Source organism: Camelus bactrianus, chromosome 24, assembly GCF_048773025.1.
Source record: "Camelus bactrianus isolate YW-2024 breed Bactrian camel chromosome 24, ASM4877302v1, whole genome shotgun sequence".
In the NCBI taxonomy this organism is placed as follows: Eukaryota; Metazoa; Chordata; class Mammalia; order Artiodactyla; family Camelidae; genus Camelus; species Camelus bactrianus.
The window spans coordinates 14,054,870-14,082,756 of record NC_133562.1 but is presented as its reverse complement, the minus strand read 5'-3'; the positions used below and the strand labels follow the sequence as shown (position 1 = coordinate 14,082,756).

At 38.4% G+C, this 27,887-nt stretch overlaps 1 protein-coding gene across 4 annotated transcripts; it reads left to right on the top strand.

Moving 5' to 3' along the window:
- DSC2 (desmocollin 2) lies at positions 1-27,876 on the top strand. 4 transcript variants are annotated; one of them, XM_074352200.1, is made up of 17 exons: positions 1-511; positions 7,493-7,577; positions 8,491-8,690; positions 9,796-9,906; positions 11,205-11,360; positions 12,614-12,758; positions 13,714-13,880; positions 16,750-16,884; positions 17,129-17,314; positions 18,846-19,096; positions 19,225-19,367; positions 20,406-20,633; positions 23,043-23,282; positions 23,656-23,780; positions 25,035-25,325; positions 25,875-25,920; positions 26,008-26,146. In XM_074352200.1, the coding sequence occupies exons 1-16, from the start codon at positions 443-445 to the stop codon at positions 25,908-25,910; spliced, it is 2,568 nt and encodes an 855-aa protein (XP_074208301.1). In that variant the 5' UTR covers positions 1-442; the 3' UTR covers positions 25,911-25,920; positions 26,008-26,146. The 4 variants fall into 4 exon arrangements, with proteins under 4 accessions (XP_074208301.1, XP_074208300.1, XP_074208299.1 ...); XM_074352199.1 differs by having other exon boundaries at positions 2-511; positions 9,787-9,906; XM_074352198.1 differs by lacking the exon at positions 25,875-25,920 and having other exon boundaries at positions 2-511; positions 26,008-27,876.
- The last annotated feature ends 11 nt before the right edge of the window (positions 27,877-27,887 follow it).

Below are 27,887 nucleotides of genomic sequence, written 5' to 3'. Positions count from 1 at the left end.
TACAGTCAGGGCTTCAGCTGGGCTGGGCCAGCTGTTAATCCTCCAGGCGGATACCGGGGCGGGGGGGAGATGGGGCATATAGGTGGCGTCCACCGGTGAGAAACACCTAGCGCAGGTAAAAGGGTGGCGGCGAGAGGGAGTTCCCACCTGTTGCATTCTTCCAGAAATGAAGACTTAAGAAAATACCAAGGAGGGGCCGATCAGTGTCTTTCGGACGCGCCTGGAGCTCCACCCTCGGTCAGAGGAAAAGCCCCTGGGCTGAGAGGCAGGAGCTTCAGAAAAACCAAGAAAAGCGGCTGCCTGCGCGCTCCACTTCCTCTGCCTCGCACCGCTGCGGCGCGGCCTGCCCAGCCTGCGCCCGGGCCGCGGCCTTTCGCCCCGCCGCGCCCTCCCTCCCCGGCCTCCGGGTGCCTCGGCCGGCGACCTGCCCCCGAGTCCTCCCATGGCGGCAGCCGGGCACGCCGGCTTCCCAGGCGGAGCCCTCTGCCGGCAACTCCTGCTGACCCTCGCGGTGAGTGGCTGCCCGGCCCCCCGGCTCCCGAGAGGGGTCACCGACCAAGGGGGGAGGGAGGGGAGACTTTGGGACCAGGGGTCGGGCGAGGGTGGCGGGCAAAGCGGGGGTCCGTGGGCCTGGGGCTGGCTGAAAAAAATGCCGTTGACTAGGGTGGGGGAGGGCAGACAGAAAGAGGAGGGCGACCTGGGCGTCGCGATCCGGCTGGGGAGGAGGAGGGTGTCTCCGGTAGATAGAGTCAGTGCAGGCAAATGAGACGGAGGCAGCGGCTGCAAACGCCCTTGCAAAACCGTGGCCTCTGGGTACGAGCCGGGACGCGCGCTGCTCCGGCGCCTCGCGCACCTCCTCGGGCAGGGCAGTCCAGTCGGCCTCGATTTGGGGTTTAGACCGTGGATAAGGGGAGCCGCTGGGCGGACAGGACCGAAAGCACAGGTCCTTGGGTGAAAGAGAAGACTAGGCGCCTTTCGGGTGATCGATCTTAGTGTGTGTTGAGGGGAGGAGGGGACCTAAAGTTGGTAGATGGATCGGCCCTAGGTGATCCCTTGTATCGGTTTCCATTGTTGGTCAGCACGTGAGGTTTCCTTGCCCTCAGTCTTTGGGGAACTGGTCCTTCCGCTCTCTCACCCGGGAGGCAGCTGGATTCTTCTGCTCCCTCACCCCCCGTCCCCTTCCGTCCCCCGCCCTGCAGCTCTAGTTTCTTTCCCGCTTGAAAGAACACAGTATCAGCGACCCCACCTACCCAAAGCTGGGAGCGAATGGGGTGGCCTTATTTGGAAGCGACAGTCCCCCTCCCTGGCAGAAAAGACTGGGATCTCTTTGGTGGGGTGGGGGGCGCAAGGCACAGGAATCCAGTGCGGGGAAGCTGCCCCAGGGAGAGTTTGGGATCAGAGATTCCCCAAACTGGACCCCTGGGTCCCCTGGAAGAAGAGTTAAATAGACCAAGTGCAAAATTGTGCGAAGTCGGTAGTGTCCCTTCACGTTGAGTTGCAGGCGTTAGGGCTCCAGACAATCCTGAAGGACAAGCGGACGAACCTGGACAACAGACAGCGGGAAGGTTTCTTCTGGCGGTGGTGGAACCGGCGGCGTGAACTAGCCGGATCATTTCCCTTACTCTACCACTGCTCTCTCTCTATTTCTTTCTTTTTTTACCTCCCCCCAGCGAATTCCTGAAATTTTTAAGTAAATGAAATTGTATTGTTACTATTATTAGAATGTCTTTCCCAAGGAGCTCCTTGGACTGCCAACCCTTAACTAAATTCCAGGGACATATGAATAACAGAAAGGGCCAGGTGCCCAGCAGTTAACATTTTATAGTTGAGGAAATCAAGAATGGAATAGACAATGGTCACAGAATATGTCCTTGATGACGAAGGAATGGATTTTGGTTAGGTCCCTAACAAAGTTGACACTTCTCTTTACAACATTGGCAATGGGCTTTGAAGGAGGAGGCATGGTTAGGCGTGGGTGGTCCGACGCGCAGGCAAGAGATAGCATTGCTCTCATGTATTGCACACAGACTTTCTGTGTCTTCTCAGATCCCTTCTGGAAGAAAGCAGATGTAAGGGAATAAACTAAAGATGAATGATCCTCATTCCTTGGCCTCCCTTAGCACCAAAGCTGGCTAGGCCAGAAATGGGGTGGAGAGAAGACTGATGGCTGCCCCCCCTCGTTCTGCAGCATTCTGGCTGGAAGGCTGGGCGTGAGCGTCTCAAGCTGTTCAGATGCTCTTGTGCATATCTGTGCAAAGCCCTGCCAGCCTCACTGCTGTTGTGTGAGCCTCATGTGTGACAGGCGGGTGAAGGAGAGAAGAAACATTACTAAGAATGACTTAGGGGACACCCACTGTATTTCCTCCTCCCTGTGCACCCAAGTAATCCTTCACCTTTCCTTGAATCAGCGTCTTCCAACTTCCTCATGCTGCCTCGCCCTGCACATGAGGCAACCGCTTGAACTCTGGCTTCTGCCTAAGTACCTAATGAAGCTACATTCTCTCTAAGGTCATCAGGGAGCTCCATGGCTGAATCCAGCCATTCCTTATCCAGTTCCACCTTATAGATGGAGGCTTTATTCTTGAAATTCACTCCCCTGTCCTTTTGACCTTTCTGACCACTCAGAATCAGACTCCCTATTCCAGGCCCGTTCCCTTAAGTATCATACAAGTGCCTAGAAATACTAAATTTATTTTGCTCTTTTGGATGTCTTCATTGAACTATCTCTCTACCTACTATGATGTGTGACACAGCATTAATTATCTTTCCAAACAGTGTCACTTTTCTTTTAGGGTCCCGTATTTCAATAAGTGACACCACTATATACCTTAGTCCTCAAGGAGGAAGTCTAAAAGCTGTTTTTCCTTCCTCTCAGCTCCCCTCCCCTAATCCATCATTAAGTCCCATTAAATCTATGATCAGAAATATCTCATGGATATCTTTACTTCTGTCCATCACCTCTGCTATTAGTTTTTGCTATTATAAATAATTTCACAGTGAATAAAATCTTATATATGTCATTTCATATACGGGGCAGATGGATCAACAGATCACCAGAGATGGGATTGCTAGATTAGAGTAGAAATGACTTTATAATTTTGAAAGATATTATCAGCTCCCTCTTCCCTTAGCAAAGTTTGTGTCTGACTAGACAGAGATCTGTTTTATGGTGGATGGCATATCACATCATTGAGGATATATATATAAAATATACTATGGATATTATAGTATGAGACAACTTGATTTAGGCAGTCATTTAGTAAAAGATAAAGTTGAATCCATACTTCATGCGAAACACCACAGACAATTCCGAACAGATGAGATGTAGTATGTGATATACAGATAGTGGAAGAAAATATGGTGAATTCCTATTTAAATTTGGAGTCAAGAAGTCTTACTTATGGCTCAGATCTCAAGAGTCATTCATTAAGATGGAGAAAATCAATTATATTAAAACACACACTTGCACACAAACATACACACTTGTCCATGGCAAAAAAACTAGACCAAACCAGGCAAAATCAAAGATAACTCATAAACTGGGAGAAAGGTTTGCAGATCATATGTTAAAAGGTTAATCTGCCAATATATAAAGAGCTCTTATAAATCAGGAGTCCAGTATGTACATGGACATGAGAAGTTCCCATAAAGTAATAAAAATGGCCCATAAAAGATTTCAGCCTCCAGGGGAGGGTACAGCCCAGTGGTAGAGCACGTGCCTAGCATGCCTGAGGTCCTGGGTTCAAGGGTACCCAGGACCCAGTACCTCCATTAAATAAGTAAATAAATAAACCTAATTACCCCCCCCCCAAAAAAAGATTTCAGCCTCACTCATAATAAGGAAAGATGGATTTAACACTACACTCAAATGTCATTTCTCATTTGGCAAACTTGCAAAAGTTTGACACGAGGCTGTGTCAGCAAGAATGCGGAGAAATAGAAACTTTCATAATTGTTGTTGGCGAGTAAAACAAAGCTTTTATGGTCTATATACGGTTATAACAAATGCAAGTAGAAATGGTTCTGCTTCTTCCTTTCCAGTTTATAAGCACCTGCTCTCTGTCTATTCATACACCAACCACTGCATTGTTTTAATGACTGAGACTTCATAGGACCTTTACTGTCTGCTCAGGCTAATATCCTTTCATTGCTTTTCTTTTTCATAATTTTTCTATTTTTAATTATTTATTTGTTCTTACGACCTTTTAAATCCGCTTAACTAGTTCCAGAAGAAATACTGTTGGGATTTTTTGTTGGGCTTATAAACTTTGTATTTTAACTTAGTGTAAGTTGACATATTTAAGTTGGTGATTTTTTTCCTGTCCAAAATAGCAACATACCTTTCTTTTGGTTTAAGTCTACTTCTGTGTCCTTCAGAAATGTTTTCAGATTTTTCTCAAATAGGCTTTACACGTTCCTTGTTACTTCTTCGTATTCTAACTTTTTATTGCTTTTGAAGATGATTTCTTTTTTTCCATTATATTGTTTAACTGGTTTTATTTAATGTGTATGAAGACTAATGATTTCTGTATTTTAATAGTTATTTCTGCTCCCTTACTGAAATTTGAAATTCTCATATTGTCTTACAGTAATTTATTGGTTGATTTGCTTAGGTTTTCCAGATAAGTAGTCATATCACATGAAAATACAGTTTTTTCCTCTCCCTTTTCAATTCATATGCTTCCTAATGTCATCCTCTTGCCCAATACACTTTAATGTAATGTTAACTACAATTGATGACCCTTGGAAAGTCTGTCTTGTTTCTGAGTTTAGCGAAGCTGCAGCTGGTGCTTTTCCATTGATGTCGTGATTATAGTATTAAATAAAAATCGTACTGAAGAAGTACTGATCAATTCCTTTTTTTTTTTTAATTAAGACTGGTTATTCAATTTGGTCCAGTGTTTTCAGCGTCTATGGTCGTGATAACATGCCAGGACTTCTTTAAACTTAATGAGTGGCTTGAGTTTCCTCAACCAAGCAAGTGACATGAATGTTGATAGCAAATCCACGCGAGGGCCAGTTTACTTCGAGCTCAGCCCTGCAGTGAAAGTTTTGCATTTGGGGTTCCATGTTAATGCGAGACGCTCCTCTCTACTGGCTTAGGCAGGCCCGTGCTTTGATTTCACTCTTCTTCTACTGAGGCCAAAAAGCCAGAGTCCAGTCTTTTCAGATCAGAAGTCATTTCTGGTTACCACTCTGTGTTCCAGCTTTACCCTCAATTTTTGCCTAGCAATTCCTTGCTAGATGCTTTAGGGTGGTTTAAAAACATGTATCTATCATTTTGAGTTTTGCCCTGAGTGTTGGACTGAATGATCCAGGTGCCATTATTGGAAATGAAAATTGTTCCCCTGATCTATCCTTCACACTGGTCAGTTACCTTATTCAAACAGAAAGCTGCTTATGTAGTTTATCTTCTTAAAACAAATCTCTGATTTCTTATTAGCTTTAGGAAAAAAGATCTCTGTGTGTACCTCGTTAAGGCTGTTCAGAATCTGTCCCACACCTACTTCTCTGAGTTGATTTTAAACTTCTGTCCCTCCTGGGCTATCTGTGTCAGCCTTCGCAGATTTCGTTTTCAGGTCTGCATCACCGCTGGGCCTTTGCATGTGCAGTTCCTATTTTGGAACATGGAAGCTCTGCCTCCAAATGGCTAACTTGTAGCCGATCGTCACGTGGCTCTCCGAGGAGGCTCGTTCCCATGCTCTCCCACGGCGCTCTGTCCTTCCTTGTCACAGCACTCATCCTCTTTTATTGAAGTGGCAAATCTGTCTCAGGGAGGGTGAGCCTCCTCGTTTCCATGCTAGCTGCCCTGTGTGCAGTTCCCACATGGCCACCAGAATGAGTCTGTGTGAGTGCTCACCACATGAGCCACTCCACGGCTTCTAAACCTCCTGTTGCATCTCTTTGCACTCAGAAAAAAAATCTGCACACCTTTCTGCAGCCTTTTAGACCTTTCGTGATAAGCCCATGATTGTCTCTTCAATATTGTATCTCTCTTCTCTCACTGTGTTTACTGCTATGACCCCTTTTTATTCCTTCAATATAGCAGGTGAAGTCCCCTCCCAGAGCATTTGGTCCAGCTTTTTGCTCCACCTGGAAGACTCTTCCCCAGTTTGAGAACTGGTTTACCTTCTTGTTTCATTCAGCGTCTGATCTTTCCTTTATCACCCTCTCTCCCTGTTTTATTTTTCTTGTAACACTGACTCTTGGCATTATGGGAACTTTGTGCATTTGTCTATTTATTGTTTGTACCTTACTTTAACATAATCTCCATGAGGTCAAGGATTTTTCTTTGTTCGGTGTGGTAGCCTTTGAACACTGCCCAGCACCTAGGCAGCAACCGAGAGATGCTAGGTGAATGAGTCAGTACATGTATGCTCTCAGTCACATCGACCTGGACTCCTCGGACACCTGATTCTGCTCTTATTCTCTCTGGTCTCTGTACCCGGTGAAAATTCTTCTCATCTTTTTATTTCTAATTCAAGTACAATCTCTTCGCTTTGTCCCTGTCTAAGTTCCAAATGACATGTCATCTCTGCCTTGCTTGATCCTTCATACATAATTTAAACTGGATAATTAAAGGGTCTTTAATGTGTATTGGAAATAAAAATTTTCATCCAAATTTTGATGATTTTAATGTATGTTTATCGACTTTTAAATAACTGTAAATGCTAGTTAGCTGTTTTGCTTTTGGTTGAAAGCCTTTGCAAAGCTATAGGGAAAAAAAAACCGTTGTTCAAGTTTCAGAGAGAACAGAAATTTCAGTGTGCTCAAATATATATATTGTAATGGAATGGGTTCACCCTAATCACTAAATCACTTAAAACTTTTCAGCGAAATATTTTTAAAATGATCTTAATTCTCATGAACAAGAAGATGCACCTTCAAATTAAGTTCATATTTCAAAGTCGTGTGCTTGTCAGTGTACGGTCACACATAAATACTTAAAGTCACTCCACGGCAGTGAGTCAGTCCTTCTCTTGGAAAGCACCGGACTTTTGTTTAGGATATTTCTGATTTGGTACCAAAGCTCGTATGCAGTTGACAGATAATTGAAACAATTTGCTGGCTCATTAAATTGTTTTTGTTTCTCTTCCCTTTCACATACCTGTGCCGCCTTCATAATAGTTTCCAGTGCTTTCCACAAAGGCTGTCATTAGTTTCTCATTACACCCACTAGGTTAGTCAGATTATTATTAACTCCATTTTACAGACTAGGAAACAGAGCCCAAGAGGATACGGAATTCTCTGAGTCCACATGCTTTGTGAAGGAAGGAGCCATGACTCTTAGTCTATTGTTTTATTTTCCCTTCTATGCAGGTGGTTTTTTTTTTTTTTTTCTGAATTCTTATCCAGTGTATGCTTTTTATTTTATTTCGCCAATTATATAAGCTGATTTATAATTGTACAAATTTGTGATGTAGATAAACTATGTATGCATGACATGGCTCTTTTTTATGCATAATATTGATTCTGTTTTGTTTTGTTTTAGATCTTGACAGCTGCCTGTGATGCCTGCAAAACAGTGACCCTACATGTTCCCTCCAAATTAGATGCTGAAAAATTTATTGGTAGAGGTAAGAAACTGCCAGAATATGTAATAAATCCTAATTTGGTATGGTCTTGTAAAATTAGTGTAATTTTTAGAAGGATAACTATACTGGAACGAATAGTTAAAACTAATAAATACATTAGAGTACGTTTTTTTAAATACATGTGGTGTCATTGGAATGACACCAGTATTGTTCTTTACTGAAAAACATGGTTATTTAAAGTAGTTAAAATTGTTTAGTTTGAGTAATGAAATTATTACTAATATTTACATTAACTGAAGGATATAATATATATTATAACACATGTCTATGAAATAGAGAAGTAGTATTGAAAATATTTCTTGAGTTTAGAGGTGTTTTTGGATTTTCATCCTAAAGCATTTTGGCATTTTACTGACATTTACTTCCATATATTGTTTTTTTATCAATTTTTTTTTCACATAATTGTAATATGATCGTAACTCAAAAAGAAGATCAGGCCAATGAACACACAGAGTATGATGACTATTTAACAACAGATTCAAAGAGTTCAGTAATAATATAATTTTATAACTGCTGATTTTAGTCTCTAGGTTATGTTTAACTTCCTTCATGTTCTCATGGGTTGCTCTTGGCCAATTTCGGTTAATAAAGAAGAAACTTTTTGGTGTGAGCTTAATGTTCAGACTGTGGCGCTCACATGCCTTTATTTCAGAACTAATCTCTCTTCTTTAAAAGGGAGTGAAGTAGATGTTAGCAGTGATGTATGTTTAATTAAGCACAACTTAATTAACTGTATAGTTTCATATGTCCTTTTAAAAATACAAAATTTCCAAGTGTCAAGGTAATTAATAGGAAGTTTTTGGCTGCCCCCCACCTCAAATGCATAGATTACTGTTAAAACTCTGTACTGTTCTGTTTTTACCTTACAAATGATTGCTCTGTGTATTTTCCACAGTTAACCTGAAGGAGTGCTTTAAATCTGCTAATGCAATTCATTCAAGTGATCCTGATTTCCAGATTTTAGAAGATGGTTCAGTCTACACAACAAATGCTATTCTTTTGTCCTCAGAGAAGAGAACTTTTACTATATCACTTGCCAACACAGAGAACCAAGAAGAGAAGACAGTGCTTGTCCTTTTAGAGCGTCAGACCAAGGTATAAAAATAAAAAGTATGAAGATGAATATAATGAACTGTTGTCTCCAGGGGCAACTAACATGTCCAGGGAAGATGTGAAATCAGAAAAAAATACGGGATAGCTTAGCTTAAAGAGGAATGAGAACCATGACACAAGTTAACAGTGTTCAAATGGAAAAGGATTGTTCCACTTAGGTTATTACAGGTTGTAATTCCTTTTTATTTGGGACATAAAAGGAGAAAGTGAGATACGGTACAGCATGAGAACGTGAGAGTAGACAGAGAAGCATTTCTTGATCATCACTGTGGAATAGGTTTCCAAGACAATAACCAACATTACTTAAGGTATTTATATTATAACCTGGGCTTGGTAGCTTCTAATTATTCAGAACTCATATGGCATGTTAATGACTTCGGAAGGTGTCCTACTTTGGGCAGCGGTATAGGACCACAACGTGGTTAATTATGCTGAGATCCATGAGGCCTCCAGAGATAGGTCTCATGTATCTTAGCATAATTTTTAGTCTTAGAAAATAGATGACTATTTTAGGTTGAGGTTTGGACCCCATGCATGCATATTACATTGTGACACCCAAGATCAAAATGACTTCGAGTCAACCATTGGCCGTTACTCACGGCAGCTGTTTGAGAGTTGTCACCATGTTTCTCTCCTCATTCTGGCACAGATCTCTCTGTTGGTCCCCTGGTTCTTCCTAGTTGCTGGTGAGTGGAAGATGCTTCTGCTAAATGTGGAAGAACACCTATCTACTTTTTTTCTTTGCATATCCTCCTCCCATGTTTTTGCATGGCAATGTGGCAACATTAATTTTTTTTTTTTTTTTTTTTTTCAGTTTGGCTTCTAGGCTTCCAGTTCCATCTCTCTCTCTTCCATGTTCCCACCACGTTATTTTCTCAAGAGGATTGCTGTGATAACAGTTAGGGCTCTTAATTCTTCATTGTCTTTTTGCAGTATTGATCTTAGTTTGGTTTTCAAGCACCACCATGGTCTTAATGTCTCTCCAGCTAATCTTTGTGAGAGGGGAAAGATGTATCAGCGCTCTAAAGTTTGAGAATAGTCACTGACTTTATTATTTTTCCCTGTCTTCTAAATTGAGGTACTTAAGAAAAGGCATTCTCAAGAGAAAGTTCTAAGACGTTCCAAGAGAAGATGGGCTCCTATTCCTTGTTCGGTGCCTGAGAATTCCTTGGGTCCTTTCCCACTTTTTCTTCAACAGGTACAATTTACTTTCCTTCCACTGTAAGAGTCTATGATTTCCATCTTTCTTTAAAATTTGGACGAGTATGCAGTTACTTAAGAAAATACATGTGTATGAATATATGAGTGAATGAGTATGTCTATTGTATGTTTCAATGTATGGGTATAAATATATCTCTCTATATTTGCATATACTTTTATTTTGAAGTTTTAGCCATGCAAAGTCTATTTATAAAACTGCAAAACCCATAAAGCACTCTCAAACACCTGCTTCCTTAATGAATTTTTGTATCAGCAAGGGTATCACAGAGCCTGGGATAGTCCGGAAAACCCCCAAACGTCTTCCATAATAAAGGATGGCATTGTTGACAAAAGGTCAAATGCCATGAAGGGGAAAGACACGTACACTTTCCTATGGCTTATTCCCAATTCCACTGCTTAAATCACACTGGATCCACATTTTCTCTCCCCTTTCTAACTTCACTGGAAACCCCAGCAAATCTTCTTGACCTCTTTTACTATCAGTGGCCACTCACAGTCAGTCTAGGCTTTGGGTTTCTTTTCCCTCGGTTCTTGAAGTGATGAAAGAGAGTCTTCCTTTATATCCCACCAACACATTTAATGCAGCTGAGAGAAGAGCGTATTAAAGTCGAGAAAGAAATCATTAGGGAATAATTTGTTCATCATCCTCCTGGTAGATGGTCAAGCTCCTACTAGGAGGTTGAAAACAACTTGGCAAAAATTTGCTTTTTGAGTCAAATACCAGAATACCACACTTGCCAGGAGATTATGCCATTTCCATTCTTACTCATTCCCACGCCCCATTCAGCCCCTATAAAAAAGAAGATGCTGACAAATAATAAAAGCTAATTAAGGAACCATTTCCCAAATTTTTGCCCTGCAGACAGTACACTTTAAACCCAGTGTCTCAAATATTATGTTGTATATAATTTAAAAATTCAGGTTTTAAAAAATTGACAAAAGGATAATTTTTTTCATGCTCAGAATACTTTGTTTTCTAAGAGAAGAAAAGTCTAAAACATTTGATCCATGTGGGTACATGTAGCCTTTAAAATATTCCTTGGTAATTCTGGAAATCGAAGACACTTCTGCATTGTTTTCCTCATGCCTTGCTCTTGAAATTTCTCAAGTATTAGGTTCTTATTCTGTTGCTGCTTTTTATTCATACATAATAATCAATTAAAGAGGGCAATTATGTATTGTAATAAAAAATGTCCGTGTGATTGCATAAGAATATAGATGAAAGTTTTGCTGAAATAAAAATTTGTCTTTTATATATGTAATATCTCTTTCTAGATTCAATCTGACACAGCACAAAACTACACCATTTACTATTCCATAAGAGGACCTGGAGTTGACCGAGAACCTCTGAATTTATTTTATGTAGAGAGAGACACTGGAAACCTGTTTTGTACCCGTCCTGTAGATCGTGAACAGTACGAATCTTTTGAGGTAGAGTCTAAAGTTTACATATTGTATGAGTAATTATTAAGTTTGACTAATTTGTCTCTCTTTCTCAGTTCATTTACCCTTTTCTGTGTTTGTCATCCATGCTCTGGGTGTATCTGATAGCACAGACCTGACTGGAAGCAAAAAAAATTTTACAGAATAAATAGCATTTGATTCTGTTAGATTGTTCCGGATATTTTAGTTTTACTATTTTTTTTTTAAAGACAAAAAACCCCCACTTTGAAGAGTAGTTATTTGATTGGCAGAAAATATCTGTGAACCTCTTTAAGTTACTGAGAATGAAACCATAGGAGGTAAGTCAAGTTCAGAAGTTAAGCTCAGTACCTTTGTGACGGGAGAACGTTCACTTGTGTGCAAGTAGGGAGTGCGGACAGTGCTTAACTAAGATTATTCAGTCTTTTCAATATCTGGGCAACTTCTCTTGGTAGAATGGGTGTTAATATGTAAGAATTTAACCTAATGTATTGATTTTCCAACAGGAACTGGTCATTTTGCTTAATCCAATTTAAATTATTTTACATCTATTTGAATTAATTATTCATCAGTTGACCAAAATGAAGAGACATGCAAACTCTGAATTAAATGTTTAGGTTTAGAATTGCTACGACATAACCTTCTAGCACCTGTGGTGGCCTGTCCTTTCTGTGATAACTTAAAAAAATTGGAATTGAAATTCATATTATAAAATCAAAAGAATAAATTGCATTTTAGACACAGTTTGCAGCTGTTCATTTGTTCTATTTCTGACTCCCCCTTATTAAATTAAAAAAGTCTTATGAAGATAATTATCTAAATATAACCATCGATGTGCCTGTAATTCTAATTCTAAAATAATAATCTCAGTTAACTGCACCTGGGGAATTTGGAATCCTAAGAATTCAAAGTTATGCAAGATCTAGAAAGTTGTATTTAAAATCTATGCATCTGAAACTTTCAAACGAAACGAAACAAAATAGTTCTCAAGACTGTTTTGGGAAAATAATGAAAACTGTTACACTCATGAACAATACAGCAACAGTGAGGTAACCAAATTTATCTATATTATTGTATTAGATAAATTTAAACACAAAATGCCATACTACATCAGGAAATTAACCAGCTCTGGTGGCATTAAAGTTAAGTAACAAATGGTGAAACCCACACTGCAGTGCTGAACAGTCTCCCAATGAAAGCCAAAACAAAAGCAAGTTTCAACCTTTTTTTTTTTTTTAAGAAAAACTTTATTCTATTCACAGCTAGTTGCCTTTGCAACAACTCCAGATGGATATACTCCAGAACTTCCATTGCCCCTCGTAATCAGAATTGAGGATGAAAATGATAACTACCCAATTTTTACAGAAACGACTTACATTTTTGCAGTTTCTGAAAATTGCAGAATTGGTGAGTACCTACCTTAACAATATATAGCAACATAATATTTCACTTCATAAGCTGAGTTTCACTACGGCCATTGGGAGGTAGCACATCTGTCTGGCAAGAACAAGGGATTTGCCAGGCAGGCTGCAGTGGGTAGCATTTTATTCTGCCTTTTGCTCGCTGTGTGCTGTGACCCTGAGCAAGTCTCCTAATCTTGATGAGCCTCCGTTTCCTCATCTGTAGAATGGGATATCAATATGCAAGGTTGTTAGGAAGATTAAATGAAGCACAATATGCATTGAATGCCAAGCACACTGCCTGAAAAGTAGGATTTACTCAGTAAATGTTACTTTGCCTTCCTTGTGAAATAAAATAAATACCTTTAAGAAACCATATTCTAAAAAGAATAAGTCTTTGAGCAACTGAAGTCTTAGCCTGGAAGAGATCTACTGGTGTTCTTGAGTGATTACATGATTGACAGTATTCTGGACATTGTCATAAGGGTCATTGAGAATAATACACATGTTTTCTCAACCTTTTGAAAATGGACCATTTCAGCTGGAAGTCAGAGTGCACATTTTGAGTCTTCCTCTAGAAAGATCTAACTAAACCAAGAATTTTCAGAGAAAACAGACCCATGTGATGAATTTAAGTGCAGGCTTGCAAATAGACAAAAGGTTAAAGAATAATTAGAAGTCTTTAGTCTAGAAATACAAAGGCTGTGGAGGGATAGTCAACGCTTGTAAAATTATACAATAAATGGAGTAAATTTAGATATGGTCACCAAAATTTTGGGACACTGGGATATTTAAAAGGAAGTGATACTTTATATAGAAGTTTGAAAATTTATAAAAGCTGTTACTCTGATACTTATTAAGTGGTCCAAAACTTTTTTTGAGGTAGATGGAGAGGAGTCAAATAAAGGAGAAGTTGAAAGTGTAAAAGTTTGGGCAATTAAAGAGGAATTTTCAATATGTAGGTACTACCGTGGGACAGGTATGTGCAACTGACAAGGACGAGCCAGACACGCTGCACACGCGTCTGAAGTACTCCATCATCGAGCAGCTGCCAGCATCCCCCGTCGTCTTTTCAATGCATCCAACGACAGGTGTGATCACCACGTCATCATCTCAGCTAGACAGAGAGGTAACATCAATACTAATAAGTAAAACCTCATTATCACATGGCTGTTTAGCAGTACCTGTATATCTCGGTATACCACCTACAGATGTATTTTAGAAAAGCATGCTGTGAGTCTAATTGAACAAAAATTGTAATTTTAGGGAGGTTGATGAAGGTCATTAACCTTGTAGTACACTGATTTTGAACTACTCATTTGTTCCCTTCTGAATTGTATGTTTATAAAATCAAATTTCCTAATATAAACTCATTTACAGTAGTAAAACCAAGAAATGTCATACATGAAAAGTGAAACTTTTGGAAATGTGTGGAATTTTGAAATCTGCAGATAACAGTGATGCTTCTTCTGTCTGAGTCAACATTTCCTCAACAATCTCACCTGCATTCTTTCCCCGTACATAGAGTAGAAGAAAGTTTATCCCTCTCTGATCTCTGGTTTACCATTTTCAATTGACTGCTAGAAATCCTTACCTGGATGTTTCACAGGTACCTAAGATGCAGTCTGCATAGAACTGAACTCGTCTTTCTTTCTAAACATGCTTCTCCTTCTGGTTAAAATGACACTAATACATTCTTTTCCTGTTCATAATTTTTCTATTGTCACCTTGGATACATGTTCTCAAATTGTATTTTATGTCTGCTTTCTCAGATCAAATCACTTTCCAAAGCATGTTGGCATAACTCTGAAATGATCTTATATCATATTCTGTCCATTTTCACTGCAACGAGCCTAGCAGCAATTCATTCGTTTATTCAGCTGTTAGGTCCTCCACCAAGCATTTATTCATCCAAATTCTTATAGTAGCTTATCTGACCTACTTACTACGTTTATAATCTTTAATCGTAAAATTCCATAATATGTGTTTGTCAGTTATTTCTTTGACTTCTAAAATTCATAGATTCATGTCCTCTCCCTCTCCCAAGGATTAGAGTCATGGTCCGCAAATTTTCTGGTCTCAGGACCCCTTTACAGTCCTAAATATATTGAAGATGTGGGTTATATTTATCAATACTTAATCCACAAGTATTTAAAACTGATAAAAGTTTAAAATATGTATTTGTTTATCCATTTAAAATAATATTCTACTTGTTAATGTAAATCATATTTTTATAAGAAAAGTTACATTTTCAAAATAATAAATAATTTAGTGAGAAGAGTAGCATTATTACACATTTTTCTAAGCTCTTTAACACCTGACTTAGTATAAGACTGATGGATTCTCATATCCTTTTGCTTTGAGTTTGTTATATAATTTTAGCTAAAGTATATAAAGAAAATCCAACATGATATGAATTTAGAAAAGAGAGGAGTACTTTAATCGTAATTTCAGATCATTATGGATATTCTTCTTTGATACTACACCAAAACTTGACAAGTGGTAGCTTCATAAATGTTTTTTGCATTGTACACTCTGAAATGTTGTCAGTGAACTTGTGTACTTTGTTACATTAAAATCCGTTGGTCTGTCTTGTACTTTGAATGGATAGTTTACCATGTGTGATTTTGTAACGTCATGCATTGGTCATTTGGGAAATACTGATTCACTGAATTATTGAGGTCTTCCAAATAGTGACACATTTAATTAATAAACAATATTAAAAGAAACACCTCCTCACCTCTGTTTATATCATGATGGTTCATAAAAGTTGCAGAATTTTTGCTTGAAAACTCCAAATGTTCATTGGCAACAAATAGTTATTTTCCTTAAAGTAACAGATTCACTTTATATGTGACAAAATGTCTTCCAGATGTACCAGTCTAAATAACCATAGATGTCTTTCATGTGAAAATAGTATTCTATTTTTAAAAAATGTCTAGTTCAGTTTGTAAATCAATCACACAAGTACTTTTCCTTGAAAAGAACATCATTACTATGTTACGCAGAAAAGGTTTATATGTACCTCCTATTTCATCCCATAGACTAGGGTTGAAATATAATAAAATTTAATAAAATTAATCATTTTTACTGCATCTACAAGGACATTCTTAAGTGAAATTTTATTTTTTAATTCAATTTTATTATTCATAAATGTATTTATTTTTACTGTGATTATGTGCCAATGAAGAATGCAGTATCATTTGCTGAATGAATGAATGTTACAGTTCTACAAATTAGATGGATTCTTCATGGAGTGTACGTGCTCAGGAAGAGCTGATTATAAACCAAATTCTCTTTTGTCATCAATAGATCCTTCTGATAAAATCAGTTGAAAGCTTTTAACTAATGAAGGAGTCTTGGAGTGCTTTTGCCCGAGAGTGTTCTGGGGTCACATTCCCAATACTTGTGATAAATGAAATCATTATGAGGAGAAACATTTTTATTTTAACTAGCAATGAACCTCCTCCGATTGCTGATGAATCGAAAACCCTTAAGAATCAGATTCTATTTTCCATGGAGAGAAAAAAATTACATAGTTCCAGAATTTTGTTTTCATGCTAATTTAATGATCTTTTTATAAATGTAAATATTTAAAACCCACCTTTTTTACGGGAGGATATTTTTCTTTATTGTTTCATTACAAGACTGGTATAAGAGTCACTGCTATATATTTTTGATCATAAGAATGTACTTTGATTTTGATTAATTACTAGGCAATTTTAAATGTACTACGGCTACATCTTCTCTTTCTGTTGAGCAACGCTAAAACCAATCGATTCTAAATTCTATGGGTAGCTCTTTAAATTTGAGAACTTCCATAAATTAATTGAAAATTACTAGTGTGAGGAAATCATTCTTCTGCCAGTACATGAAAACTATGAAATCTAACAGTGTACCTCTGAAACTTTTAATGCAAGGACAATTATAGAGTGTAAATAAGGCTTCATTTATAACGTTGCTTTCACCCAGTAGTTAAATTCTTACTTTCTTTTCAGGTATTTGATAAATACCAGTTGAAAATAAAAGTACAAGACATGGATGGTCAATATTTTGGTTTGCAGACAACCTCAGCTTGTGTCATTAATATTGTTGATGTGAATGACAACTTGCCAACATTCACTCGTTCTTCTGTAAGTATACGATACTAATGAAAGAAAAAGGTACAACGCAGTGTTAATTGCTAAATATGCATATCTCCAGCCACATGATTTCAAATGAAGTATTCCCAGCCACGTGTCAGTAGTTTGGACTGAGGGTTTAAAATCATGTAAACCTAGTACTCTGGAAATTAGAGGAACCAGGCTTACGTTACATGGTGTTCTATTTTTGTAAGAGTTACTAATTAAACTTTTCTTGTTGTTTCTATTATTGTAGTATGTGACATCAGTGGAAGAAAATAGAATTGATGTGGAAATCTTACGTGTCACCGTTGAGGATAAGGATTTAATTAATACTGCTAATTGGAGAGCTAATTTCACCATTTTAAAGGGCAATGAAAATGGAAATTTTAAAATTGTGACAGATCCCAAAACCAATGAAGGAGTTCTGTGTGTGGTTAAGGTAAGAATTAATTAGCAAATTAGTTATTTGTAGCTTATAATATCACAGATTAGCATATTAGAGTTTTCTGGTAAATGTAGGAATGAAATAGATTTTAGGTAAATGTAAACGCTGTGTTCTTCATGTATATAATGGGATGAATATATTCATTTTGGAGAACATTTTATATAGGCATGATTTTTTAAAAAATTATTATGTATGTATGTTCAATTAATACAATATAGTACTCACCTTGTAACCAGTATCTCTTAACAGCTAAAAAAACTAGCACAGCTTTGACACCTATGGGACACTGTCAACCCTTCCTAGCCCATTCTTTCCATAGCTGGGTCAAGGAGGCCTCACTTAATTACTGAATTTCCCAAATGATGAGTTACTCCTGATCAGACCCATAGGAGGCTCTTTGCAGATCTGTTCGTCTGTATTCAGCGTACACGACATTCTTAACTTCCTGGTTCAGAATGGGAATCCTTAACCATTTGAAGATGTAAATACATTTCTAGAATTTCTTTCTAATAATATTCTACAACATCTCAGAAGACATCACTGGTGATTCAGGAAGCAGAGTTAGCCCACAAAGTGATCTGAGCTCTTTGGCTTTGGTCAAAGGCATAGGCTTGTTTCTGCTGCATCTTGAACGAGAACGTGATTCTAGCCTGGGTCTATGTCGTTTTCCTTTTGTACATATTCACAAGGAGAATGGGGGTCAAAGATGACGAATTCTTTTTTCTTAGAATGATGAAAATTACCTGCAGTTTGTGGGTTAATTTCTCTGTTTCAAAACAGCAGAGATGTCCCTTAAATCTTATCTCTTTCTTCACGCAACCCCTGCCCTAGTCTTTCGTATCCTAAGGAAGAAGTTTATCTCTGTGACCTCTATGACCTGACAAATTTCTGTCTTCTAGGAAATGGCTGCACCCATTCTCATTACAACTACGTATCAGGCAAAATAAAATAAAAACCTTCCATTAAACTTGGTACTACCAGTTTTTCAGAAAGTAACTGGGATAAAAGAGATAAAAAGGAAAGTGTAAAGTCCATAAGTTTTCTATTTTCTTGTCTCTCTTAAAAATATTTATAAAATTTGACCCCTGTTTTCTACCCCAAACCAGGTACAAATAATTGTATTCATCTCAGAAGGGTAGGATAAGCTATCCCAAAATTAATGGAATAGTAAATTATGATTAATTAGGGTATGGAGTCCCTAAAGTAGTATTTCAAATAATATTTCATTAAATATTTTCTGAAATTGTCATCAGGACCTATGAGGTTACTTGTGTTAAATATGCAGTTGAGGGTTTTGTTCTGGGTGTGTGTGTGTGTGTGTGTGTTTTGCTGGCTCCACCCAAATACCGACTCAGTGGAAGGATTACCCTCCTCCCACCACCATCACATTTGTGGGTATATAATGTTTTCATGACTATTCCCAACACAGCACTTAAAGACTTCCAAATCTAACTAGTTACACACTAGTTAACATTGCCAAATATTAAGTGTCTTGATCTGATGGTGAACACGCTTGCTTTCATAGCCACTGAATTATGAAGAAAAACAACAGGTGACCCTGCAAATTGGTGCAGTTAATGAAGCTCCATATTCTGGTAGTTCAAGATCAGCCATGAACACGGCAACAGTCACTGTTAACGTACAAAATCAGGATGAGGGCCCTGAGTGTAGCCCTGCAGTGCAAACCGTTCGAATTAAAGAAAATGCACCAGTGGGAACACAGAGCAGTGGATATAAAGCATACGACCCAGACACGAGAAGTAGCAGTGGCATAAGGTACTTGTGATTCTATTTTAGTTAACTTCACATTGACCATGTTTTTAAAATGTATCACTAATTTCGATCCGAGTATTGTAATTTGGCTTGTGATCCATTTTGCTATTTTAATTCATCCTTATTAACAGGTATAAGAAATTAAATGATCCACAAGGGTGGGTCACCATTAATGAAAACTCAGGATCAGTCACAACTTTCAGAAGCTTGGATAGAGAGGCAGAGACCATCAGAAATGGCATGTATAATGTTACAGTCCTTGCAACAGACAAAGGTGAGAACTTCGTTTTTAAGCCAGCTGTGCACTCCTGTTACATACATCCTCAGTTCTTAAGCCAACAACATACATTTTGAAGTCAGCTGCACTCATTCTCAAAATTTATTTTTCCCCAGATGACAAATATAGTAATTGAGAGGTTTGCTATAATGTATGAACTCATATCTGCTTTTCAATAGTACCCTCAGATTTGGATGCAATTATGAAATAATTTGGTCATGGAAACACTTGAAACTATAATTTTATTAAAACTAAACAATCATTAAAATTTGAGAAAGTTACTTTAGTAAGATTAGCTTCAACTTATTTAGTCACATCTCTAAAAATATTCACTTTGGCAGAAAATTCATTACACAGAGAACATACTTAGTTGCCACATAGTACACTCCTACAGAAAGTACTATTTTTCTACAGGAAACTAGCAATAAATTTGGGGGGTAGAATTCTGATACTATAAAATTAGATAAATAAATACTGTGAAGCCACATAATTGTATAAAATGTAAAATGATTTTCTGTGAGTCCTGTAAAATTGAAATACGAGCACAGTAATTATGAATGAAATCCATTTAGTGCTGAAAATATAATTTTACCATAACATACATTTGAATGTTGTGCCTCTATAAAATAAATATGTTAACTACAACAAACATAAATTATTATTCTGTAGCATATGTGCTTCCCCACCTCCTTAAATTTCCTTGTGCTTTTAACTCTACCAGAAATGCCCTTGTTGGTCCTCTCTAATTTTCTCTGTTTAATAATCAGTCAGCTCACTTCCATAAAAGTTTCCATGTCTGTTGGAGCTCTTTAGTGAATGAGTGACCAATCTAAATAGCAGTTATTTTCTGTAACATTTGAAAGAGATAACCGTCTCTTTTAACAACCTTAAGGACATAACCTGTGGCTGAGCTTGTCACTGTCATTTACATGGTACACGTACCTAATCAGTAATAAAAAATTTTTTTTCAATGTATAATTTCCCAGTGAAAACTCAAAACGTGAAAGAGTTGTATTTTCATATCCTGTTTTCTAGATGGGAGGACATGTACTGGGATTCTGGGAATTATACTGGAAGACGTGAATGATAATGGCCCCTCCATACCTAAGCGGCAGGTGATCATCTGTAAGCCTGTCATGTCGTCGGCGGAGATTGTTGCTGTCGATCCGGATGAACCTATACACGGCCCCCCCTTTGACTTCAGTTTGGAGCAGGTTCCCAATTCCGACATATACAGAATGTGGAGACTGACAAAAATTAACGGTATATCTTTCTAAACATCGTTTGGTCTTTTTCAGCATCAGGATGTCTCAAATACTTTTTTCTCGATGAAGTAGAAGAGTAATTCATTGTATGGTAACGAACAGCAAAAGAACATGGTTTTCTCAGGGTGGGTGTGGTGGGAGGTGCCTACCTCGGATCAGTCCTATGCCTGGATTCCCTTCGGTGTTTTATGAATTCTCATTTCTACCGCGCGCACGCACGCGCGCATACACACACACACACACACACACACACACACACAAACACGCGAGCACACACACCCTTAGACTGGGTCTAATGTAGCCAATTCCTCACTTGCCTACCTCCCGTCTACATGGATTCTTTAAATGCTGATGGTTTCCTAGGTCATAAGGGAATCCCCAACCCTTGCAGGGATGTCCCCCAGGAAACAGACTCTGAGACGGACTTTCCGGGTAGAATGTTTAGCAAGGATTTTGCTTGGCATCAGTATACGTGAAAGGCAGGTAGACAGGACTGGGCAAAAAGAGAACGCACGCTGCCGAAGGACAGCCTCAGCTAATGCCGTGGGGAGTCTGAGCTAAATGTCCCTTTGGAGTGGCCCCAGTTCGGTGTTTTTTCATCACTCAGACAGTGGGTTGGACCCATAGGGGCATGACCTTTGGCAGGAAGATACAGTCACTGAAGGTGCTCACAGCCCCCCAAGCAGCAGGGACAATACCTGTGTGACAGCAGGGGACCTGGGTGTGGGTCACTGTGCCCACCACACAGTCCCTTCTTTCTGCACTGTGTTGACTTCTGACCACTGTTTTCTATTAGGATCCCCCAGCTTGGTCCTAGTCTGTGCTTCTGACTTCACCCACTAGGATCTATGGTGACAAGAATGGCAAAAATGAAGGGAACCTCTCTCCATGCCACCATTGCCTCTCTCCCTCCATCAGTTCTTAACTTCCTAGCACATTCTGCGTCCCTGACTGCGCCACCTGTGGCTCATGATGTCATGTTACTCCAGCTTTCACGACTCAAGATCCATTGTAAGCTGAATGGGGCTTGCCTTTAAAATGCCCTTCAATGGTTCTCATTCCCATGCTCTCAGCTTTCAATGAATATTCCTTGGTCTCCTTTTATGACAAGTTGCTCTGCGAACTGACAACATTTTCAGTGTTTTTAGCAATAGCATTCCAGTACACCTCTGTGTGTATGATTATCAACTGTGCTTTCTTGGGAAGAACTAACCTTATATTGAGACGTCCTTTCTACTTACTTGGTGTCATAGTATCATTTCTTTTTATATAGCATTGAAAGAGGTGATAATTTTTTAAAATAGACCTACTTGGTACAACAAAAGACTGGCAGGGTTATGTTGGTCAAAACTTTGGTTTTTCTAAGTTGTACTGGTCTGTGAAATAGCCCAAGAGGCTGGGAAACACCAAGTTAAAAAGAACGCGCTGGGAAACACCAAGTTAAAAAGAACGCACTGTGAAGAGGCTTTGGGTCTGGCCAGGCTATTTATTCTCCCTGGGCATCAGTTTACCCACATGGAAAATGGGATTATTTGGGGACATAAACAAGATAATCAGTGCAATAAGCCATAGCAATTGTGAGTCATAAATTTTAGTTTTGTTAGTCTTTTATAATTTCTTACACGTAGAATTACTGAGTTAACCATGCTTTCTTTAAAAATTGACTTAATTCAATAAGTTTTTTTTTTTTACTCAAATATCCAAGTTTATGTTTAGAGCTTTAAACACCATAAAAATAATGAAAATGTCCCACTGGGCCTGTTAAGTGGGGAGGGGTTATTCTTGGCCTTGGGCACGTGTAATCTACATTCAGAGTAGTTGTATATTTTTGGCTCTGTGCCCAAGACTGTGTTGGATTTTGGCCTGGATATTTTGTACTCTTGACCTTAAAAAAAGAAATACTTGGAAACTAAAATATATCCAGTTGGTCCCAGTGTCCTGTAGGACCATGAGAAGTTCCGGCAGCATGACTCATGCCTTGATAATATGTTCAAGGTTTGGCACAATGTATGAAAACAAAGTAAGGGGAAACATCCAGAATTCTAGACTATGAAGTTCTCTGGTGAATCACGCATGAAAGAATGTATACTGACTGGTTATATTAAAATTTTTAAAGATGTGATAAAAACCAATCTCTTAGCACGTCTGTTATTTGTGACGGGAAGGATTTGTTTATGGACTGATAAAACGTATTATTACAAAAGCCAGGAGACCTTTATAAGAAGAGGCCAGCGCCGGCAAACTTCTATAACTCCTCCACCTGTTCACATTTACAGTCTTGTAGCACTTGTGCCATTCCCATCAGGAATACCCATTTGTAGGGAAACATGATGACCCCCTGTCACTAGGAATCTATGCTTGCGAGAAACCATCACAGTCTATAATACTCGGTTTTATTTTCTTTCAGATACAGCAGCCCGGCTCTCCTATCAGAATGACCCCCAGTTTGGACAATATACAGTACCTATCAGAGTTACGGATAGACTTGGCCAGTCACTTGTCACTCAAGTAAACGTTGTAGTGTGTGACTGTGTTACCGAAAATGACTGCAACCTTCGCATCAGTCCACAGACCGGCAACAACAGAGGAATAATGCTTGGAAAGTGGGCCATCCTTGCCATTTTGTTGGGCATCGCACTGCTATTTTGTGAGTCCTTTCATGATTTCGAATGATGGCCTTTGAAACAACTTTCAGGACATAGTCTTAGAATTAACACTGACATCTATGGCTGTTCATTTGTATATAGCTATATTTCTATTGAATACACTAATTTATATATTGAAAGTGCCTTTAGATACAGTTCTGGTGCTGTCTCAGCGTAGACATAAAATTCAACTCAGAAATAGAGCATTTAGTGCGTTATTTGTGGCATATCTGGTTAAGGCAGGCTTTCCTATGGGGTGTTGCTTTGACACAAGCAATGATATTTACGTTTTCTGGGAAGTTGTCTTCGTATTTGTCATCATAAATTCATAACATTGCTTTATGATAAATGGAAGTAATTTCTCTCATCCACCAGGTATCCTGTTTACCTTAGTTTGTGGGGCTTCTGGGGCGGCCAAAAAGCCGAAAGTATTTCCTGATGATTTAGCCCAGCAGAATCTCATCGTGTCAAACACTGAAGCTCCTGGCGACGACAGAGTGGTAAATCATTTGTCTTTTCAAAATAAATACAAAGGATAAATTGGCCTAACCAACTATAATTATTTTTTCCCAGCAAAGTCGTTTTGAAATCAGGTAACTTACAATATATAAAATGTCATCCGTCCCAGGGGACAGATAAAATGACATTGACCCCATGCGGATATGTGCCCTTTCAATTTGGCCATATAGTGTTACTTAGGAAAAATCCTTTGGGGTGTCATTATTATGTTCTATTTCCAGTGTTTCATGGCTTCAACTTTGGGCCCAGTCTTTTTTATATATTGAAACTGCCAGTTGTGCTGAAAAAATGTTGTATTTAATTATTCACAGATCATCAGCATAATGGTTTTATTTATTTTTTTCTGGCCACAGCAATAAAATGACCAGGCTTTGATCAGCGTGGGAAGAACTTTAATGGAGGCTTTCAGGGTCTAATGTAGGTTAGAAACAAGCCTGAGGGCAGATATATGAAAGAGTAATGCTAACACTGCTTCAGCTTTGATTTGCAACCTGGTATGTGGATCAGGAACAAGTAAATTCCCTACGAAATGCATATCGGTGGTTAGAGCAGGAAGGATTTAGAAAACAAAAGGATGTTGGCCTCTAGGAAAGTACTGGGAAAAAAAATAAAACTTAGAGCTTCCTACAAAAACATAACACAGAAAATCAGTGGCCAGAAGTTTGGTGTTCTTATATTCTTGGCTGATTTATTTTTATGTAATTAGATCACAGGGATTTAGTATTGCTGCCAAGATTTCTATGACAACTTCTATTTCTATTATTTTTGTTTTAGTTGAAGGGGAACTCAATTAGACAGCAAAAACAAATGCCAATTCCTCTGCCTGTTTCTGTGTCAGTCAGGTGCAGGGAATGAATTTAAACCAAGCGGGGTATATCTATGTGAGACAATAGTGTGGAATCTTGGTCTTGAGGTGTGAGATGCTGGAAAGATTCAATAAATGAAGTTGTACAGTTGCCTGAGAAGTTTTTAAAGAAGGCGTATACGTTCAGCTTTTTGATTTGTCTCGTTTCGGACCACTTAACATCCGCAGTTTGCTTTTTGCATTGCATGCTGCATGAACTGCTGGGGTTACAGTATTCAGTTAGGTACCAGGGTTGCCAAGATAGACCTAGTTCTTGCCCTCAGAATGCTTACCTTCTAGAGTGAAAATGCACAGCATTGTCTGCATGGTTTGTTCTTTTTCTCATTTTTTGGTCCTCCATATTTCCCCAACGCCAACTGTTTCCTTTCAGTGTTCCACCAATGGCTTCTCAGCCCATACTGTGGGCAGTTCAGCGCAGGGCATCTGTGGCACCATGGGGTCAGGAGTGAAAGGCAGAGGCCAGGAGACCATTGAAATGGTGAAAGGAGGACATCAGACCTTGGAATCGTGCCGGGGGGCCGGGCAGCATCACACCCTGGAGTCGTGTAAGGGAGGTGGACAGCACACCCTGGATTCCTGCAGAGGTGGACAAGTCGAGGTGGAAAACTGCAAATACGCTCACTCAGAGTGGTATTCTTTTACTCAGCCCCGTCTTGGTGAAGTGAGTTTTCCCTAAGTATCCTACAAATCTATTTTGATCTCTTTTCCACTTTCTAAATGATTACAATTTAGTGATCTGACCTTCCTTTTCAATTAATTATTAATCTACTCACTGGAAATTTGTTCTTCCTTAAGTTTGATTTCGGGCATTCTTCCTTAATTTTTGATTCAGGTGTTCGGTGGAAATTTTGTTTGGTTTTTAATTCTTACTGAAATAATGAGACCATATTGAAATGATTTTTCTCGTGACTTTGTGTGTTACCATTTCCCATCAGACAAGTTGTGGCTTAAAAACCAAAAGCGTGGCCCAAGGTGATTCCAGCTTGCAGTCACTCTGCCTCTCTGGGAAGCTCTGAGCCCACATCATCCGTGTTCAGTTTAGTGGATGCATTTCCCTGTAGCCATAATTTTGAAAGGGGAAGCCGTGATGACTGAAAACGAACACTTGTATTCTTGCTGCCACATGTGTGACTTTTAGAAACATGCTTATATAGTGAATTGATGGTGTGATTTATGATCTAGACCAATCATGTGCGTTTTTTACATGTAGGAATCCATTAGAGGACACACTCTGATTAAAAATTAAACAATGAAAGGTAAATCAAAGCCATTATTTTTATGCTAGTAAGTTTTGGTGTTTAAGATAATAATAATAAGATATGTTGTGTTTTTCCTCTCGGCAGAGAGTCCGGCTGTGTGACCAGGATACCAATCACACGCATGCCCAAGACTACGTCCTTACATATAACTACGAAGGGAGGGGCTCGACTGCTGGTTCTGTGGGTTGTTGCAGTGAACGGCAAGAAGAAGATGGGCTTGACTTTTTGGATCACTTGGAACCCAAATTTAGGACATTAGCGGAAACATGCATGAAGAGATGAGTGCGTTCCAATTAGTCTACAAAAGCCAATGGCTTTCTTTTCTTCTTTATTATTATTATTACAAGCCAGGATTTTTTAAAAGTAGAAAATGCTATGTTTCAGGCTTTTCCCCTTTTTTTGATGGGATCTCTTTAGTCAAATGCACATTTACAGAGAGATGCTGTAAGTAAGTACACAAATTTCCTGATCTTGACATAGTTTTTAATTACTTGCTTTCCACCTGTGGACACCTACAGATAGAAAAATTAAGAAAGTCTGTGTTTTTGTTTACATTTGGGTATAATGACAGCAGCTAATTCATAGTGCAATAAAATATCATTAATTTATAGACTACTTGAAGTATAACTGGATGGAAAATTGTAGACACCTTGCTTTAACATTATCTTCAGTTACCCGATCAATTAATTGTGTGGTGCTTGAAGGCTGCTGTTCTCCTAAATATTCTGAAGTGTATAAACTGCATTCTTGATCCTCTTTTAGTCTTGTAACATGGCCTTTCTTCACAATGCAAAGGGGGATTCCCCTCCAAACACTGACTGTTATTATAATTCCATTTTGGTGGAGTTTATTTAGTTTCTACCTTGTATTCCCTGTGAAATCCAGCACTGAATCTACATTTCTGTTACCCATCTTCTCCACAAAATTTAAGTTTAAAAAAATGCTTTAAGAATGTATTTTTATTCCTGCAAGATTTTGGTCTTTGGTTCTCTCGCTCTCTTTCCCCCCCCCCCCGCCCCCCCTTCTTTCCCCATCTCCCTCTTTTTTTCCTTTCTCTCTTTCTTTTCTTTTTGTTTTTGAATTCCTACTTGGGTTGGAGAATCTAAATATTTTTAAAAGCCATCTTTCTTATAAAGTGGGATATTCTGTGTTTCTGTTTTATGCAAGCACACATATTCTTGATTTTTCTTGAAATCAATGTAATGTTGATTTTGTCTCAAGTATCTTAGTAATTGCTTCATTATCTCAACAAAGAAGCTTTAATTTTGCCTTTGAACTGTAGAAATATGTCATGCTTTTATTAGCTGCAGCATTCTATGTTAACGAGGAATAGTGTAATTAAAATTGGGATGTGGCTGTTTAGTATATAATAGTATATTTGCAGTTCATTATTGCAAGGGTACAGTTTATGAATGCAAAATAGTGATGGTTTTGAAATAAGCTTTGAAATACAGGGATTGTGCAAACTCTCTAGGAATAACTGTTTATAGTTTTTAGAAGAGATGGCTAGTTATGTCTATGTGTTTGTAAAGGTTTTTTTTAATATTTTAAGATTACAGGTTTTAACAAATGTGGAAGTGGTCCAAACTATTTAAATTTTGAAAGAATGAGACAAAATTAAACCTAATAGTCAACCAGATTCCTCGGCTAGGTTTCACACCTTATTTTAGTCAGTGAATTTTCTATGTATACTAACCATATGAACATTTTAAATGTATTTCTGATACTTAGGATTGGTAATACTATGACTAGTTTGAATTCACAAGGCTGGCTTATAACAATTAATTTTAAGGATTAACATTGGGTAATTTATTCACTAATCAGTTTATCTTTTCAATAGTTTACTGCTCAGTCAAAAATACTATTTCTCAAAGTTATTTTTAATAAATTATGTATAAAATTCTTGTATATTAATAGTTATGATAAAGTAAACCAAATAGTTTTTAAAAATCAGTGTGTTTGTT